The following is a 20,783-nucleotide window of genomic DNA, read 5'->3' as shown; positions in this document are numbered from 1 at the left end:
ATAAAATTAACTAAATAAAGTTGTTACGATTTTACCTTCAAGACGTCAGTCTGTCTGACCTTTGAACTGTTTAAATGCCTGTCCAGACTCGACTCTGCATCTCATTACCATGCAAACCAATGGATGTACGTGTAGCGTGTGAACCGCCCCGCCAATGTTTTGAATAGAAAGCGCTTGCATTGTATTGTATTGCTTGTGAATGAAGACGATTGACTGTATTCAAAACCTGATGGACACACACAAAAGAAAAATTATTTCGCAACTGCTGTGATTTGAGTTGAAATTTATCATGAAGGCACATCTGATGGTGTTAGTTGTGATATTTTCATTTCTTATTTGTGATGCAGACGCTTTCCTTTCGTGGATTTTTGGTCGATCAGAGCAGCAGGAAAAAGATGCCTCTTCTTCGCAGAGCACAACAACCACCGCGGCTGGGCCAGCCGGGCGAGTTCCGTTTGAAATCAAGTCGGCGGACGAAAGATTTCTCGGCACCGGGAAAGAACTAATGGCAGGGCTTTCAGAGTTGGACACTTGCCACCATACGGTACGCCATGCGCCAACAACAGGGTGGAATTCAAGGCATAATTTGTTTTACCAGCTAGAATTTTGATCAAGTTCAATGACACTTAAATTCCCATTCAGTATCAATGACTATCAGACTACCAAATCTAAGTTAATATAGGCCCCTACAGCATGTAAATTAGTAATTACAATTGTAGTATAAATAAAACTAGCATATAACTAAAGGGTCTAACCAGTGTTTTGTAACATTCATCATGTTCATTGGTAAATACACCTGTAATTTATAATCTGCAGATTCGTGGTCAATAATGTCACTGTTGTCTATGGGCATCATTTCCAGTACCTGCTCTGTCCCTTTCTGTTTTATTTTCATACTTTCGTACACTTGACTTGGGTTGGTTAGGGGGCATTTGTTTGACCGAAAGATCGGTCTGTAATTACAGTATCTTGTCGTCGGGGATATAATCCGCAGAGACTGTGTTTGGCTTCTCGGAATCCCCTCCTTTAATGGAGGAGAGCCGTAAAAGTAAAAAAAAAAAAAAAAAAAAATGAGAAAAGACTCCTCTGGACAGACAGATTTTTCTGTCTAGGCATTTGTATGCCATTCCAAAGACTGTTTGATATAGAACTAGACTCTATATATATTTTTTTGTATGTAGAAGTGTTTCACAATTGTATGATGTTTGTTTGTTTCTTTCTTTCTTTCTTTTTTTGTTGTCATAACAGCTATGTTTGTACACTGTACAGTGCAACGATCATGACTCAGATCCTACAGTGTATCCTTGTAACATTCTGGGACTGTCAGTACAAAATAAAAAGAGATACCAAAGTACTTCTACTTCTACGTTGGTACTCGACAGGATCCATCACTCTGAATGTAGCATCAAGGGGACATGGGTTAGACAGAAAAATCTGTCTGTTTTGAGGATTTTTTTTTTTCAATCATTTATTTTTTTTTGACATTTATGGCTCTCCTCCATAGACTACATATAGGAGGGGATTCTGTGAAGCCATACGCAGTCTCTGCGGAACATACAATGTACATGTATCTCCCAGGACCAGATAAAGACCAATTTTTTTGGTCAATATGTGGGTTTGAAACTGTTGAACTGAAAACCCAGGATAACTTCTTAAAACATTATGTTAAATAGAGGGTTACAAAAGTTCTATAAATTGTACATAGATGATAAGTTTTGAACGGGAACCTCTACTCAATAGGGTCTTTTAAGACCCTACAAATGACCAGACATACGATATTTGCAGCAGATCTGAATGTAACTGCGACCAGCCCGAACGCAAAGCTCCCACAGTATTTACTGTGTGAAGGAGCGCACCGGGGTTAATCTGCATGGTAACTAAAGTTTTAAACTATTTAGCAATTAGGTTGTACTTGAAAGCCCTTAGTGTCAGAGCCTTAGCCAATGAGTGTATATAACTTTAATTAATGATATGTACATGTATGTAATTGCAGATGTTGGATACTAAATTTATGATAGCATGATATAAATATTACAAATCTACTTATTCTCTTTATAACAAAATGCTTAGGTCAGGGATGCCTGCATTGATTAAAAAATGATAATGAAGAAAATGATTCAATTAAAGGCAGTATCACATGCCAGTTGTTGCTAGTTTTTTATATTTTTTTTAAAAATTTTTTTGTTTAGATTTTTGCTTCACTTTGTAGTATTACTATTAAGCAAAAAAAAAATGTACTAGACTCATCAAATACTTTCAAAACTGCATTTTAAATTGTCCAACTGATCTCTTCTGTTCTATTTGTGCTATGTTGTGGGTAGGTGGTATATCAACTGAAGGCATCCTGCAATGACATGACCGAGGAAGAAATTGCCAAACTGGGTGTGAGGTTGCTCAACTGTCAATCACAGGCTGAGGGACGGCCTACCTACAAGTGTACAGATGACATGGTGAGCTGTAAAGGTCTTGCCTCGATTTTGTTTGTTTGTTTTGTTTTCACTTTACAATATTTTTATGTTTTCCCTGTCTTCATAAACTAAGCATTGGTTTATTCACATGGTCTGCATCCAGCAGTTCCCTTTAGCATGATATGAACCTGTCACAAGTGTTGACATGGATTTCTATTCTTGAATAAAAGCTTTGCTGTCACATTCTCTCTTTTTAGCTCTGCTCCAGAAGATAACACATTGTGTTTAGATCCTGACATGTGGTAACCTCCCTTAGCAGGTATAATAGACTACAGAATTTTCTTTTTCTTCCCACAAGTTTTTTTCCTTTCCTTACCACGTACTTCTGCATCAAGGTGTCATGATAGCACTCCAAAAGGTTTTTTAAAATGCACATTCTTTTTTTCTTTCTTTTTCTAACCCGTTGAGGATGAGTCCTTAGTATACTCGGGCAAGCGTCTATGGGAAATGCGCGTTGTAGCAAAATCAAACCGTCTTCAACATATTGGGTTAATTGTCCTCATTAGTCATAGCCGATGTACATACAATACATGCAACCGGTATTCATGGTGAAAATGTTCTTTTATTGTATTGCCTTGGATTTGCATTATATTAATTTCTGTCCAAGGCTCTTTACTCTACATTTACCTTTGCAGAAAAAAGATAAAACATGCATATGAGAAGATACAAAATGGTAATGGATGATTTAATATCTCTCAGAAATCTTACATCTAGACATTCAGGGAGGTCTAAGGTTATACAACAAGATGCAATACATCAGAAACCCTGCCCTTTTCATGAAAACAGGAAAAATATTGGGCCCTCAGTTGTACAAAGATCATAATCTTGAATTCATCATCATTGGAATACTTACAAAATGTACACGAAAAGGTAATTTTTTTCTTCAACGCATATTTTACATAGAAGCAAGTTCTGTGGAAGAACTATGAGGATAAGGATTGAATGAATGAAATTCTCTCTTATTGTGTGACTTGGACAGTAGTTCACAGATAATAGAGCTTGTCCATCTCTTCATCTATGTTATCAATGTGGAAGCAAGTACCATAGAAGAAAAATCTAGAATATTTTTTTTAATGTGTCATTCTGAATGATAAAGAATGGCAGGCTTCTTTAAAGATGGGCTTTTTCCTCCTTCTAGACTGTAGCTGACTGCACTAGTGGCATGGACCCAAACACATGGAATGCCTACCATATCGTTAGCAACAGAGCCAGGTCGGTGTGTTACTCCGTGAGGCAGCAGCAGTTCCAGAGGCAGACCCAGTTTGCCGTCAACCAGCTCGCCTTGAGTGCTGAGGGACAGCTTCACCTCATGGAAGACCTCAAGGTAGGACTAGTCATGTCCCTCACCTGGCCTGGATATTACTGCCCATATGGTGCAAATCGGTCCAGTTTAAAATACTATAATTTTATATAAGTAGTTATGGTACATTATCAAGATTTTAAGATCAACTTTGCTTGCCCTCATAGGGCAGAGTTGATATCTAAAAAAATCATTCAAGGTTATCGCTGTAAATTCTTTTTTAGGGTATACACCATTATCAGCATACAGTACCAAATATTCAATTTTATGCCTCTTTATGCCACTGTATTAATCAGGGCAGCATTTCATGGAACTTGTCAGTCTCTGACAACTACATGTATTTTAAGCTATTGAAATCCTTGCATCTGAGTGACTGAGAGCAAATTTGGTAGTGAAAATCTCTGACAGAATACCTGGTGAAATGACGCTCTGACATCAAAGGAGTTCAGACCTAAATAATGCTCCCTGCTTGACAGTTTATCATGAAGATGATAGATGTTTGACAAGATGCATGATTATACTGTCAGTGACTCAACTGTATGTGACTTGATTCTGTCTTGTGATCAGACTGGTCAAGAAGAGCTGGGCGCCATGGCAACAGATACCTTGCAGACCATCTCGGAGGGTCAGGAGAAACTGGTCAAGACCCAGGAGGCCCTAGGCTCCTCTCAGGCCAGACTGAAAGTCAGCGTGGAGAGCAACATTCGGGACCTGACCAGGGAGAAGGCGCTCATAGCTGCCGGTCATCAGGAGCTGGCCGAAATGACGGACAACATCAAGCACCAGCTGGGTCAGTTTGCATACTGCCTTTGAGATGGATTTCCCAATATCTCTTGTTTTGCGCTGACAGTGTGTATCTGTCAATTATGCAACAATTGCATAATGCTTTCCTCAGAAATTATGGTGACTTCTTAGCTTGTTAGTACTCACATTAGACCAAGTGAGATTTGACTCAGAATCTCCTTTTTTAATGTCCAAAATGATGTCCACTACACCACCCTTGTACTCCCACACAAATTGGTATGATAATGTCGTCAATGTTTGTCCATGATTTTTAAAAAAAAAGAGAAAGAAAGAAATACTCTGTGTTGCAGTTTTAATCTATGTGTATAATGAATCATTGCTTCATTCAAATCACAGATGAGGCTACTCGCCAGTTGTTGGACCAGGATCTGGACCAGGCTGCCAAGCATCAGGAACTCCTCAAGGACCTCTCCAGCCTCAGCCGTGTTGCCCAGGATGTCTGGGACAAGCTTGGTATGCAATTAGAGTATAGAAAACATTTTGCAGGGGTTGATCGTAAAGTTACCCTACCTCCTTATGGCTGAGAAACAATGTCAGCTCACCTTGTAACTGCACAACCAGGCAGAGGTCAGGTTAAAATGATAGAAATCGACTACATTTAATGCTGAAATTACACTATTGTCACGCATTTTGGTTAAGATGTTTGATGTAATATTATGTATATGGCATTACTTGTTTTTCATTGTTTTCATGATTATTGTACAAGTCTATGTAAAGGATGTCTCACTAGCGCTATTGCAAATTACTAGTTTAGCAAGCCCAATCCCAATTGCTTTGCATACAGCGGAGTACTCTCTTTGGCCATCTTCTTTGTTCTTCTGACCTTCACATGTCATTCTGTGCCTCCCTCGCTCTGACTTTGCTTTCACCTTCAGTACTTTCGCTTTGTCCCTTCTCACTTTGACTTTGCCTTGTCTTTCAAAACTCTTGCCTTGCTCTCCTCAGTTCAACCTTGTCCTGACTTTCAGAATCCTCGCCCTTACCCTTCGCCCTTGCCTCTCACTGTCCTTCAGCCCTTTGTGCTTGCTTCCTATCTTGACTTTCTCCTGTCCTTGTATCCTCTCCTTGCCTATGACTTTCAGCTCTTCATCTATGCGCTCAAAGACGTCCTTCTCCTATATTCTCCGCAGCGCGATAAACGTCTTTCTCGTGACTTTCATGACTGGTCCTCTCTATCTCTCTCGAACAAGAGGAGCTTGTTTGACAGCAGTATATAAGACAGACTTTGCGCTTATCTCAAAAGAATTGACCTAGAGGAGAGTGTGTCCGCTAAGAGTGAAACCCGTGTTTGGACAGCGAGAGAGTAACCTACGAAAGAGATAAAGAGTCAACCAGTCCAGAAACGGTCTTCAGTCATGTTAGCTTTTCGCATTAATTAGTCTAAGTCTTTCACTGCATCGCATCCCTCTTCCCCATACCTTCGAGAGTACTGAATGGATACAATTAGTCAAACTAGGTATATACATGCATTTCCGCACAGTGATTTGGTGGAGGGAAAGATTTTTGCCATGGGGTCAAAGGTCAAGTGAAAATTTTAAAATGTCACAATTCTTTTGATAATAGCTCAAAGTATTGTGAAAATTTAATATTACCAGGCAATGATTATTTGAGAAAAAGTTGTGAGCCATGGAGTTGAGTGGCAAGGGTCAAAGGTCAAGTGAAAATGCTCAAATTCCTGAATACTTCCTCACTGAAAAATTTGGCAATCCAAATGAAACTTTGTTCAAGGAATGTAAACACTCAACACATTTGCAGTTGTGCCAAACTTTTAAACATGTCCATTTCATTTTTTTTTTTTGCCAATCATGTGAAACTGTCATCTCACATTGTCAAGATGTACTTCAGATCTATTGAGAGAATAATGCTATCACATTATGGTGGAGGCGTATTAGTCTCTATAGCGACATTTAATTCTAATCTAATACTATGTTGAAAGGCATCCTGTTCCATTCATTTTCTATTTTCCACAGCGCCATGGATATCTTTTATGTGTAGAATGAGTGTGTTATAAGAGTACACTATTACCATTATTATCATCAATATTATAATGAAATTATGCTGCAAGTTATATTGAGTGCCATGATATGATGGGTGGAGATGACGACATGACATACAACCATCTTTCATGATTACTTTCTTTTTGATGTTATGGACTTTAACTTTTGTGGTGCAGACCACAACATGCAGTACATGCACACATACCAGGAGGAGGCTGCTCACCACTACCAGCACACACTGGAGAACCTGCGCAAGATGAACGAGACCATTGCCTACCTCCTGCACGTCATGGAGGACATGCAGGCTGAGATCAACCAGCAGCTTGGCTGGGTCACCTCGCTCCTCAAGTGGACCGGTAAGATGAAGTGATATGCCAGAAGGGGGAAGGAGAAATCGTCATTTTCAAATGTTTCAGATTAGCCTTGAGCTTTAATAAGAGGGGAGCAGCAAAATTGATACCATGTGTTACAAGAAGTCAGAAAAAAAGTACTTGAATCATAATCTACGAAGTTCTAGTTTATAGAGGAATGATGTGGTACCTATACTGTAATCATCTTCTCATTGTTAACACTTACCTCCCCAAAGCATATGAGATATCAAGAGAGATTTTCACTCCTCTGCTTCATAGTCTCTTGCTTTCAAGAGAAATTTTATTTGTAAAAATCAAACATGATTGGCAAGTATTCAAACATTTATGTTTAAGCTTTGCCATTTGATTTAAGGCTTTGAGTTTTAGCTTGCTTCCTATTCTTTATGGGAAAGATGGGGCAGTTCTAGTCACCTTCTCATTACACTCCCATCAATACCTCATAAATTTCTCACTGTCCTGCATAGAAATTTTCACCAAATTTCCTTGTATTTACGTTGCAAAGAAAACCCTGTGTCCTGCGCATTGAATATTGTGTTTTGATATTTTCACAATAATGACCCTTTTGGCAGGAAGGGGTCGTAGTTGTTAAACAAACAACCAAAGATATGATTTTTATAATAAATATTTATGTGTACTGGTACTTGTGTACAAGGATATGAGAGACTTTAAAAGTGATTACATCATCACCTAATATGGTTGTACATGTATATGATTGCAGCTAATATCTGTGTTCTATACGTGTGTGTGAAACATCAAAATTCCATTACCTTATTTGTTATTTCATGTACTTTTTTTAAAATGAAACTTCATATTGCTCTTTTCTTTTAGTTATACTCCATGTAGCAAAGTTATCTTGAATATGGATTTGAATTGCATTTGAATTATTTAGAGCTCTCTCAGACGATGGAAAAATCTGTCTTGTAATCATGCTTATGACTCGTAATAGTAATTTTGATTTGAGTTTTGGAGGTACGAGCTTTCTGACCTGTCAATTAAACTCCCAAAGCACATGCTAGATGCATCGCAGGTAGATTACTTTAAATTTCATGTGGTCTGTACGTGGAAGTAAATGTAGGGTCAAGCAAAGCTCCGCCTCCTCACTTATGTTTGGAAGTCAAGTCTTTCAGACTGGAAGTGCGCAATATTAATCAAGCAAGTCAAGATTTGAAAACATTCTGGACCTCAATTTGCTAATCAAGATTGGAGAATTTTGAATTCATGAATTTGCTTTCAGATGCAAGAATGATCTTGATTACAATCAGGATTCTTCTATAGAGATTATAATCATGATTACACAAGAAATTTTTCTACCATCTGAAAGGAAGCTTAGTATTTAACCAAGTTTTCTTTCCTTCCTTTCTTCAGGGGAAAACATGGCGGTCCTAGTCACCTGCACCCTCCACTCCATCTACTTCTTCCTGGCTGCTGTGCTGAGCTCCTTCCTCCAGACACCATTCTTCTCCCGTCTCGTCCTGCTGTTCATAGTGCCGCTGAATGCAGCAGCAGAGATGAAGAATGGCACCAGTCTGGACTTTCCGGCCCTCTCCTTCTTCATCGTTGCCGTGGTAACAGGTTAGTGTCTTCCTCTCCACTCGGGCATTTACTTTGGTAAATCAGAGGCAAATTGTGCCACTGACCCTTCCTCAGATGTCAAAACATCATCAGCGTTATTATTATTTTTAGACTTATTATCCATTATCCAATGTTAACAATGTCTTTGGTACATTTATATATGATGCAGTATTTGCGCTGTAGAATAATTGCTGTGTATTTGTATTTTGTATATACATGATTTCATTCCATTTGATTTCTTTCACATGTATGACTCTCATTTAATATTACCAATTTATCTTTGGCATAGTTGCTTTGTACAAGTCAATTTACACCCATTGTATAATATCATTCACAGAGAAAATCTGTGAATATGCTGCTGATTTCTCTCTTATCAAGATAAGAAACTTGTACCATTCCAAAGTTTACCAGGATGCATCATAGTTCATTGTATTCATTATTTATCAATCAAAATCTAATGTCTGTAACACAAGTTCTGCGTTACACTTTCTTAACCGCAATTGTTGTTGAAATGTTGCTTTCAAGTCATCATTTTTAGTGCAGAGCTCAGATTGGTATTTCAAAACCTTACTTCATCGTTCTTTAACATTGGCTACTAAACAAACTAAGAAGTGGTCAGAGCATAGTATGGTCTATGGTGTGCACTAATGGATTTACCCGTATTTATTTCTTGATTCCAGCAAACTGGCTTGCCCTGTGGATCTCTTCGTATAGACGGAAGGGGGTTGAGAGAATTGAAGCAAGGAAACCTGTGACTCTTTACCTTCCTGATATATCTCACATTCATGGGTACGTTAAAGCTCTCTGTTTATCAGTGAATGAAGTGAATTGTAGCCTGTAAGTGATGTAATACTTGAGCATGCCAGTCTCAGACAACAGCCCTCTTATTAGAAAAAATGCAAAACCACCACAACAACAACAACCTGTTTTTATGCCTCCGCCACGAAGTGTCGCCGGAGGCATTATGTTTTCGGGTTGTCCGTCTGTCCGTCCGTCCGTCCGTCCTTCCGTCCGTAATCAATTTTGTGGACAGCATATCTAAAGAACCGTTAGAGGTATCCTAATGAAACTTGGGATGTATATGTATGAGTGGGCGAAGTTGTGCCTATCAACTTTTGGTGCACATGCTCAAGGTCAAAGGTCAAAGATCAAGGTCAAATGCCCAAAATTTCACTATTTCCCCTATATCTCTGCAATGCCGGAGGTATTTTCTTGAAACTTGGTGTATACATGAACTACCAAATGAAAATTCCCCAGAGAGAGTTTTGGGTCGTGAGGTCAAAGGTCAAGGGTCAAAGGTCAAGTGAAAATTTCAACATTTCACTTTTTTTCTCCATATCTCACAAATACTTCAAGGTATCTTCATGGAACTTAGTATATATGCATGTACTGACTTGCAGTGATCATGTAGGGAATTTAAGGGTCATGGGTCAAAGGTCAGGGGTCAAAGGTCGAAGTCAACTCATTCAGTCTTATCTATGCAATGCCTGCAGGATTTTTTCTTGAAACTTAGTATATGCATGTATTACACAATACAGATTCTCTGGGAAGTTTCTTGTCAAAAGTTCAAAGGCCAAAAGGTCAAAGGTCAAGTGAAAGTGTTAAATTTCACACATCTTTAAACTTATAAAAAGGTCAAAAGTTGGGTACAAATCCCCAAATTCCTGCGCTCTTATCAGACAGTATAGCCATTCATCCAAATAAACCTAGTTCAAGGAAAGTGAACATTCAATGCATGTGTGACAAACCTGTCATTTTAATATTTTGCCAGTTATGTGAAACTGTCATCACACATTGTCAAGGCATTGTGCTATAGACCTATTCGGAGAACCATGCATTATGGTGGAGGCATACCAGTCACCATAGCGACATTTCTAGGTATTTTCATATTTTTACTCCTGCATGCAGCAGCCCCAAGTACACTATTTGGAAGCTGAAGACAGTAATTCACTGGGGTAGCCTCATACATGTAGCTGTTGTTTTGCTTTTCCAGCATCCATAGATCTCATCAGCAAGTAATGGCCCATCCATTGAGTAGCATATTTGTCAAATGATATATCAAAGAGTCAAGGTGGAAAGTCCTAGGTAATGGTCAGTCACATTGAAATGATGAAATCCAATGTTGAGCCAGATAAGACTCCTATGAATTGCTTTACAAAGAACAGTATTATCTTTATGAAATATCTGAACATGAAAAAGTCATTCTATATTTCCAACTTCTCTGAGACCACCTGTGTTATTAAAATCCTTTCGCTGAAGAAACAGTAAAAACCAGTTTTCCTCATGTACCATTTTGTATATGTCTTATATCATACCAACCTTATAGCTCTCCAGGCTCAGGTCTGACATTGACCTATGACCCCTCCTCCCTGAGTAGTGATTCCTGCTCCAGTCCAACCGCCCATCACCGTCTCCACTCTACGGGGTACACCAGCATGCTGACGGAAGGAGCCAGGGACATGAGTAGCGTGTTGATGGTGAGGAATCTTGTCTCTTTCATTGCCATGGAAACGCATCATCAGAGAACAATCTAGCCCCATATGCAAGATGACACACAGGACGTCATATAGTTCATGGCATATCTTGTGTAGAAATAGAAAGCTCTTTGTCCTTCCTGCTTGTCAAATATTGATACACTCACAATTGAGTATTGAATTTAAGGCATCCCGAAAAAGAGGGCACTTTTAGACATTCATATGACTAGTTTTCCGTGCCTGAAACTTTTCAGTGCATCATTTCATTTGTTACATAGTATGACATGAAAGTTCATTTTGAATTTCTTTCTTCTTTCTTTATTCTTTGGTGTAAAAATCATACCTTATTGTGAAATGGTTCTAAGTTTATAACCAACAAAGGATCCATTTTTACATATAAGGATAATGCTTTTGCAATGCTTACAGACATTTTTCCACATTTCAATCAAACTGGAGCAATTTTCCTTTAAAACCCTCAGGATAGTCAAAAGAAGAAGCAACCAGTTACTGATGCCAGCAGGGATGAGACATTCAGAGGAGATGTGAACGATACTGGAGACGACAAAGAGACGGAGTCAGACTTCACGAGTGACGAGGGTGAAGACACTCTAGACATGACGTCCAGAAGGTCAGATTTCTCTGGTATCTCTTCACAGGATTCCTGCTTAATTATCTGTTTCCAAATGATACATGTAGGACCCAAAAACTTTGTGTTCACATATAGTCTTGAGGAGTCTGTGCCACTTTTATGAGTGCCCATTCTGTGATGAAGTATTGTTTTCTGTGCTTTGACACATGCTTACTGCACAAGATGAAATGCAGGATGCACCATGTATACACACTATTCCTGTAACCTTTGACCTGACTTTATTGACACAAGTAATGGTGTGCTTTCATGCATTCCCCAAGATAATCCCCCTTATTTGTGTGCTGCGATTATCTTGGTAATAGGTGGAAAAGAATACCCATAGACAGTTCAATGATGTGACATTTTCTCTTGTTTAATGGTGTAGCACTTCTATTAAAATCCATTTCCAAGATTGTCTGAAAGAGGTATTATCTTTATGATACTGTCATCTCATTTTAGCGCTGGCCATTTTGTTGTAGTCGGGTTCCTAGAAAAGGGCTGCATCATGCTCGTACTCTCTTTGAAACAATATATAATACTGTAATCATCTTTTCTGAAATGTGCGAAAATATCTTGATTGCTTCACATTTGAGTAGCTCATCATTTTTAGCTTCTGTTGTCTTGGGTCGTAAATCTGAATTGAATCATTGTAATATACATGTACAAGATCAGCTTCGGTAGTACCTAGATTTAATGCTATACTGTTTGGAAACACCCTGGAGGAATAAGTACTGTATAAGCTGTTATTTTCGCGAATTTTGCGAATCTCAGTTGGATCGCGAATTTAACAACACACGATATGTCTCCATGAGCTAGTGTAGTAGCGCATGTACGTTAGCGTCGGTGTCAGTTCGCGAAAACAACATCTTGCGAAAATGTTTATGACCTCCTCATTCGCAAAAATATCTGTACGCAAAAATAACAGCATATACAGTAGTATGTATTGCGTGCTCTGCTATGTCTTGTAATACTTGCCATGTTATTTGACTCTTTGTCTGCATGTTGCATTTGGTTTTATTCTTATGCTCACTTTACAATGTGTGCTATTAAAAGGTTGCATAGCATGGTTTTTCTCTTCCGTGCATCTAAAAATGTAGATAAGAGTAGAGTTGATCCTTTGCAGATGTATTCCTGTAACAGATTTACAAATGTAGAAGACATGTCAAATAGATACTTAGGCTTTATCTTATGTTTTCTTTATGTTTAAATAATTCTGTCACCATTAATCCCTTTAGCTGTACTTTTATTTTTGGTCACACGTTCAAGTTTCTTATTATCTCACAGATTTTCCAAGAAACATACAGAAGCCACTATAATAAGGAAGAAGCAGAATAATATACTGTTTCTGTTTTACCCTCCTCAACTTATACCCACCCAGAACTCTGACAGTGACAAACCTCAGCACCAATGCTGACCCGACCCCAATGCCCAACGAGCAGTCCACCATGGGAAATGCCATGAGTTTTGGGGCCACCCCAAACCTCTCGGTGACCAAGCGCCAGCTTGGACCCACCCTGGAGCAGGTGCAGATGGCCACGCCCAGTCCGAGTCAGAGGGGGCGCAGGAGTGGCACCCCTTCCAGGTGAGATGGTGCAACATGCCACCTTTTGGCTGGTGTTTCAAAACTTCTTCAAACTTTTTAGATGTTATAATGCATGCATGTGTAATAATGTTTTATTGATTGTCCAGGCAGTTTTTACACACAGTTTGTTGTGATGAGGTCTAAAGTCCTATATTGTAATACTTGTATTCAATGCAAAGCTGTGTTGTGTGTGTTTTGGGCCTTGTGAAACAAGAGATTCCCTTGGTCAGTTTACTTATGAGTCAGCAATGAGAACTATAATCTTGAGCTGTGTTTGTTTTATGCTCAAGACTTAAATGTCTTTTTTCATCACTTATCAAGTTGGTAGATCCATTTCTTATCTCTCCACTTGACAGCAGTACTATGTAGAAAAACTGTGACACTAAAGATGTCATATATAACCATCGTAATGACTACTGATTATAGTTATTATGATTTTGATGGTGATTTATTGTCATTATTACTATCATTATCAAGATGATGATAATTATTATCATCATCATTATCACTATCTGAACTATTGTTGTAATAAGTATCATTATCACTATCATTAGTTTCTTTTTTTTATTTCTTTTTTTTTTTTAATTGACATTGATATTTTCATGAAAGGCAACAGCATTAGATGCTCTTTTATTGGTAATAGGCCTATTTACATTTACTGGTCGGAAGTCAAGCATACCATTACATTTACACAAAATGTTTATAACACATTTCTAGTGTTGCTCATATCAAACAATATCCAATATGCTGTAAAAATGCCACGTGTATATCAGTTACCAGTATGTGATAGTAAAGTTTGATAAGTTTTACATCAGCAGGAATTGTCCCTGTCCTCTAGTTCCAGGTCCTCATCCCCCAGCCGCCGTCCGTGCGGTGGTCTGACCAAGGCGGGTTTTCCCTGCCGTCTTCCCTGTGCCTCAGGCAGGGACTTCTGCTACAGGCATGCTGGAACGCCCACTGGCAGCTTGACCAACACTCCAGCCAAGGCAAACTGAGCCCCCTGCCTGCCTGACCCTTGACCCTTGACCCCTGTCAAGGTGGGAGAAGTCAGCAATTCTCACCCATACTACACCACTTCATGGAACTTGGATTATCTTGCCAAGAAGAAATCTTCATCTTCTGTTACGTAGGGATACAAATTGCATGTTTATTATACCTACAAGTGAGATAGATGAAAGTAGAGATAGCTAGCTGTATGTGGAAACTGCATTGAAAATATTAGTCGGAGTATGACAGCAAACTACCATATGCATAACAGCTACGCACTAACACCCTAACCCACACATGCACAAAGCCTACATGTTGTACTGTAGCACCATCCACTTGCACATGCATAGTATGTCTAAACTTTCTTTGACTTGACATTTCTTGACTTTTCATTCCAGCAATATTCTTCTTCGTAAGTTAGATGTAATGTATTCAGTGGTATCTATGAAATATTTTCTTACATCTCATGTCTTGTTTTCATGTAGCAGTCTTGCTAGAGAGGATTGTCTTTAAAAAAAAAAGGAAAAAAAATGCAAGCTCGTCATAGTGAATTGGTTCCATACATGATTTATAAGTGTGAAATTGTTTTCATGGTTTCACACTATTCAGTTTTATATTAATCTAGGAATGTAATCATTGTAGTTAGAGACAGTAATTACTCTTAACTTCTCACAGGAATTGTCGGAGGGAGACTGTTGATGTAACACTGTGTATGAATTTGATGGGATTGTGCATTTTATAATGTATGTATTTTGACTGACTGAAATCTCTGATTGGCAGATACAAAACTTAGGCAGAATATGACACACACGTGCTACTGCCTACTGAAGGAAGTGTCCTTAATTGCAGTTTACATGCAGCTTGATGTATAGGAGAGATGTGTAGAAAGAGTCATTAGAGTACAGATGGGTCAGATTTGCAGATGTGGTCACGGCAAAAGTATTTTTCTGCTCAGCAAAGATGATAGTAAATAAAAGTTTTTAATCTTCTGTGATTATGTTTAAAAATTGTATGGTGCTCTGAAACTTGTAGCAAGCCTGTGTGGTTTACCTCCATTCTTTTTTTTTCTATGTCTGTGCCTGTCCAGGTGGTAATGCCTGCCTTTACACCAGAATAGAAAGCCACTTTACTTAAGGACAACATGCCTTTGCATTGCAAATATCAGTGGAAGTCGGTTTAGCATTGTTAACAAAAGAAAAAAGAAGCACAAAATCAGTCGCAACATCATGTTCATTGCAATGCTATGTATTATTTTGCCATATCGTCGCTGGGGTGACAAGACCTTGTATCTGCAATTTTGGTAAAAATGACTTTTTTTGGTTAATGGTCAGACAATCAGTTAAGTGATGTCCTGTCCAAATCCTCAATGTATTACCCCAAAAATGAAGCCCCCACGGCATGTCAAAGGAATGTCTATCCCATTGGATACAGTGCTTTGGCTGCCATGTTTTTTTGCTCTCCTGAACATTTGACATTTTGTAGATAACGAGGTCTTGTCGCCCCAGCGACGATATGTGCTAGCTGTTCTTGGGTGTTTTGTTTGTTTGTGAAGAATGTATTGTCACTTTTTTGTTATTTTCAATTTGAGTTCTCTATTATGTAGTGCATTTGAATAGCTGGCACAAGTCTCTACAGCTGTACTCCTTTCGTACTTTGATACCGCTGCAACAGCCTTAAATCTTGGAACTAGTTATTCACTGAAGAAAAAAGAGCTTGTATTCATTGGTTTGGTTTGGTGTTCAGTGTTTGCACAGACCCAAGTGCTTGTACACTTTATGGTGTGCTTCAGTGTTTAATTTGTGAAATTTGTTCTGTCATCACTTGTGAACTGAAACTGTTTCCCGGATAAATGTATGGTGAGAATATATGCTTCAAGCAAACAAATATAATTAAATGAAGTAATGATAATGTTCAATAGCTTTGTGGATCCAGTTCCTGGGAATGTAGAACCTGTTATTGTTCCCATAAGCACTTTTCCAGGGAAATGGTAAAGAGCCAAAAAAATGGAACTTTTCTTCTTCTCTGCCAAAGAATAGTGATTGACCAATTAGGTGTTGTAACTCTGATAAAAGTACAAATGTTTAACCATTCCAAAATAACACAAGTCATTTCAGAGCTGTGTTTAAGTATCTTTACCTATATGTGTATACTCAATGTGAGTGATTTTCATTTTACTCACGTGAATTTCACCTTACAGAATAGAAGTGTAGTAACAGATTGAATGTATCTTTTCTTCTCGTATAATTATTTGTTCATTTACTGAATCAAATGCTCTTCTCCCATTACAGTATTATTAACAAAGTATCAAAAGTCATAGTCAGTACTCTTTCCTACCACCTGGTGCTGTAGAATATTGTTATGTAATATTTGTCCTGTACTTGTAGTGTTTAATCTCGTAACAATAGGCTGCTATCACATGGCATTCATGGAATCTTTTTGACAAAATATTATATTTTATTGTTCTGAATAATACAATGTACATTCATGTCTGTATCATTTTCATCCCCTGCATTGAAGTAAACTTTGCTATCATGATTGACGAAATATGAACTCATGTAATCAGTACTCGTGTCCGATAAATTTTTTGCAATATGATATCATGTAATACCTGCCCTGCACTTGCAGTGTCTAATTCTGCTTTGAATTCTTTGCAGATTTATATTCATTGAATCTTGCTGGAGAATAAAACTGTACATGTAGTATGCCATTCAGAATGAGATAATGCATGTCTGTGTGATTTTCAACTACTGCATTGAATGCTTCTCTACTATTGTGCTTTAATAACATATATCATATCATAATCAGTACTCATTATATGCCAATTTTTGCAATAGAAAATATGAAGTAATACCTGTCCTTTTCTTGCAGTGGCCAATTCTACATATTAATGTTTTGCAACTAGTTATTTGTACTCATTGAATTTTGCTATAAAATAAAAGCTGAAGTGTATAATTCTAAAAAAAAGAAAAAAAGAAAAAAAAAGAATGCCTGTCTGTGTGTTCTTTCTGACTGTCAAACACCCTAATTCTGAAGTAGTGTATTTGGCATACTTGAAGTAGTAATTGTTTGGAGAATTTGAACTGCATGGAGGAACTGGGTTCGAAATTGAAGTATAATTCCATGCCATGGTGAAGTTACATTGATGAGTGGAGTAAATGCAAACAAAAGATAATTATACAGTGTAGTGGTAGATTATACCATTTTGTGTTTCACATTCCTTCAAAATTCTTTAGTTTTATCCCTGATGTAACTAGTTTACCCGATATAAAGAAGAAATTTCAGCAGTCCAAAGCAGCTCATTCTATGAGCTCCCCTTGTTAGTGTGTGGGTGTGTGTATAATATGTACTGTGAAAGCTGTTATTTTTGCGCGGATTCAATTTTCATGAATTTTGCGAATCACTGTTGGGCCGGGTATTTAATATGTCAATGTCAGATCGTGAAAACAACATCTCCAAAAATGTCTGTGACCTCCTCATTCACAAAAATATCTGTATGTGAAAATAACACTTTGTACAGTACCAATTGGTATGCACATTAGACACACACATTCACACCAAATGATAAGACAGTTACACTGCATGCTCTCTCTAATAACAGCGGAAAGATACTCGCAACTACAAATTATTCTTAAGATAAAATATCATAACTGCATTTGCTTCAATCCATCGTTTATTTTCTTCACTTTCTTACAAATAATATATATTCCACAGTATGCTGCATTTCTAAAAGTGTAAATAGAAGCACATACCATGAGAAAAGTTTACTTTGGGAATAAGGTCTCGATGATCATCAATACCTTATGATAAATGTACTTGTGAAAAAGGACAAACACAGCATTTGCTTTGACGGTTAAAAGTGCAATTTAACACCGTTCCACTTCACCTTAAAGGCAAATTCCACACGATTTTCACAATTTTACATCATGAGCAAGTGTAATGCGTAAATCGATAGTGCCATGTATAGATTTGAGGAATTTATTGTGGTCATTGATCAGATAAACCAATACGCTGAAAACCCCACAACAAATAACACTGAGCAAGGATGATGACATAGGGGGCTCACACATTCCTGTATGTTGCAATGTGATTCCATTACCGTGCCACTTGATTTGTTTAACAACTTCACCTGGGTAGAATTTATGCATGCTTCTTCTTTTGCTCTGCTTCCTTGAGAATCCAATCATGCATTGTCATGTGAAGCTGTTAGGTCATCATACTCGTTCACTGTGATTTGTTATGAATTTTGAAAACATTATTCCTTATCGCAATCACTATAAATTCTGAAACTGTGTACCCAATGTAACCAGTTTACGGATGTACATTCAAATGCCAGTTTGAAAATCATCCAGAGTTCTCCTTTAAAGGGAAAGTTTCCCAAAATGCACATGCGGATTGAGTGAATGATTTTCATAAAAATGAACTTTTGTGGAATTCTCTATATATTTTCTATATCTCGTACTGCAGCAATGTAATAAACTGTTAACAGTCTTCTCACAAAGCAATGACAGCACCAAAACTTCACAACTTCTGAAGAGATTGTGGGATTTTTCTCAAACTTTGACTGATGCGTTCGGCTAATAATGCTGCATTCACTCAATCCACATGTATACTGGGGAAAGCTTGCCCTTTTAAGGAGAGTAAATCAGAACAAACAGAATGGTTAAACTTTTATCACATTGGACACAAGTCTTTATTGAATTTATTTCGCAATGAAGTGAAAAGGAAAGACTTGTATTTTTCCATCAAGTTTGTGCTGTGTTGCAAGATTCTTGTAATGAAGATTAAGGGATGAAAATTTGCATAATGTGGGCGCAATAAATACCACCATCTGGAAAAAAAACTTGCAAATCATTGAAGTCCACAACTTTCTGATTTTAGGTCTGATTTTGCTGAAACTTCTTCCTTCACTTTGGTCTGATTTACTATATCAAATTAATGAAGAAAAAGAGCTTTACATAGAATTGCACCTGAAGAATATTTGACATGGCTTGAGTGTGTCCAAAATATACAATTTAGGCATTTATTTACAACAAACAAGTACTGAGGGGAAAAAGAAGAAACCAAAATGTCTCATAAAATATGAACAAAACATAGAGCCAAAAACACAGTGATTCTTGTGTGGGCCTTTAAAACTATCATATACAATGTACTTGTATCCCACAGTTAAAGCTACTTTCTTTTAATAGCTCTATCAATCTATTCTAAATCTTGTTATGAAGAGGTTTATTTGTGGTATGAAAATAAGAAAAGTGACATCACAATGTGACAGTGGTAGCCCACTGCAAACATCAACCTCAGAGCCTGCTTTACCTTGAATGGTCAACTCTGGAATTACCGGAAAAGGAAACAAAATTCTTTAATGGATACCACCTACATCATTGAGCACTACACGAATCTCTTTTACTCAGACCCGTTTAAGACCAGTTATCATTTGTGTAATAATACACATCCATCATCAGTCCATCTTGTCCAAGTATGCTGAAGAGGATTCAAGACTTTGTCATAGCTACACAAGTTAACTAGGCATATGAATACTTGATACAGAGTTAAGGTGTGCACATATCGAAGATGAAACACAAAGTTTTATTTTATTCTCATTACAATTCATCATTATCTTCAAATTTGAATATTTGTCTCTTTCACAGAGTCACAATAAATTCTGTTGCATGCTGTTGCATGTGCAAAATTTTATCATATCTGTTAATATAATATTTATCTTCTTATTTTGTATAAAATAGATATTTGATATGAGAAGTAAGACCACATTTACAACACACTTAAGTGCATTTCATATATTCATTTCCTTTTAAACCATTTTTGGAAGTACAGTTGGTGGGGCAGTAAATTGCATATTGCAACCTTTTAAAGACTTACGGTGTGTGTTTGGGATGCCGTAAGCGACCCATTAAAACTCTCTTACCTGAGCTAGGAATGTTTTTATTCTTGTGTAACAAATCCAGCAACAAATAATCACATGATGTGGAAGTGAAAGATAAATATTGATATTCTGCCATGGTAAATTGAGAAGATTTGGCAAACTGGTGTCATGCTGGCTTTAATTTTAATTGTTTATTTTCTATCCAAACTCACAATTCTTCTCAGCTGAAGAGTCTTATGAGCAGTGTGAACAAATTCAGAGGAGAGAAAGGATTATATTTCCTTTTACAGCTGGATTTATCCCTTGCTTTGTTTTCTTTTGTTTTCTTTTGTTTTCTTTTTTTTGGGGGGGGGGAGGGGGTGGCAGCTTCCCTGAAAACTTAAAACTTTCCTTTAGAATGACCAAACAATGGCAGCTCTAAGTTTCATTCTTTTATATCATAAAATATCAGGCCTTTGATTGATTTACAGCATAGAAATCATTGGTATTGCACATACTAACACTACACTTGTCATTTGACAAGAACAAATGACAAACTGGCTAGACTTGGTCATACAATGTAGCTACCGGTGGGACATTTCAAATAACCTACCTACTTGATCTCATTTCTAATCATTGACAGACACAGAAAAGAAAATGGCACACAAAACATAACCTTGTGTGGCAGTAACCCAAGTCCTATACAGATGCATGGACACAGCTCATCAATGAGTTGTAAATAC

At 37.6% G+C, this 20,783-nt stretch overlaps 1 protein-coding gene across 1 annotated transcript; it reads left to right on the top strand.

Moving 5' to 3' along the window:
* Window positions 1-209: 209 nt before the first annotated feature.
* Window positions 210-16,058, top strand: LOC139739703 (protein brambleberry-like). The gene is made up of 12 exons (XM_071650314.1): window positions 210-544; window positions 2,322-2,450; window positions 3,607-3,792; window positions 4,336-4,558; window positions 4,909-5,025; window positions 6,746-6,925; window positions 8,306-8,512; window positions 9,193-9,301; window positions 10,839-10,989; window positions 11,466-11,614; window positions 12,993-13,196; window positions 14,035-16,058. The coding sequence occupies exons 1-12, from the start codon at window positions 290-292 to the stop codon at window positions 14,189-14,191; spliced, it is 2,067 nt and encodes a 688-aa protein (XP_071506415.1). The 5' UTR covers window positions 210-289; the 3' UTR covers window positions 14,192-16,058.
* The last annotated feature ends 4,725 nt before the right edge of the window (window positions 16,059-20,783 follow it).

The sequence above is a fragment of the Diadema antillarum genome, unplaced genomic scaffold (genome assembly GCF_040938485.1).
Source record: "Diadema antillarum isolate AM-2024a unplaced genomic scaffold, OU_Dant_1.0 seq00000810_RagTag, whole genome shotgun sequence".
Taxonomy (NCBI): Eukaryota; Metazoa; Echinodermata; class Echinoidea; order Diadematoida; family Diadematidae; genus Diadema; species Diadema antillarum.
This window is presented reverse-complemented; position numbering and strand designations above follow the sequence as displayed.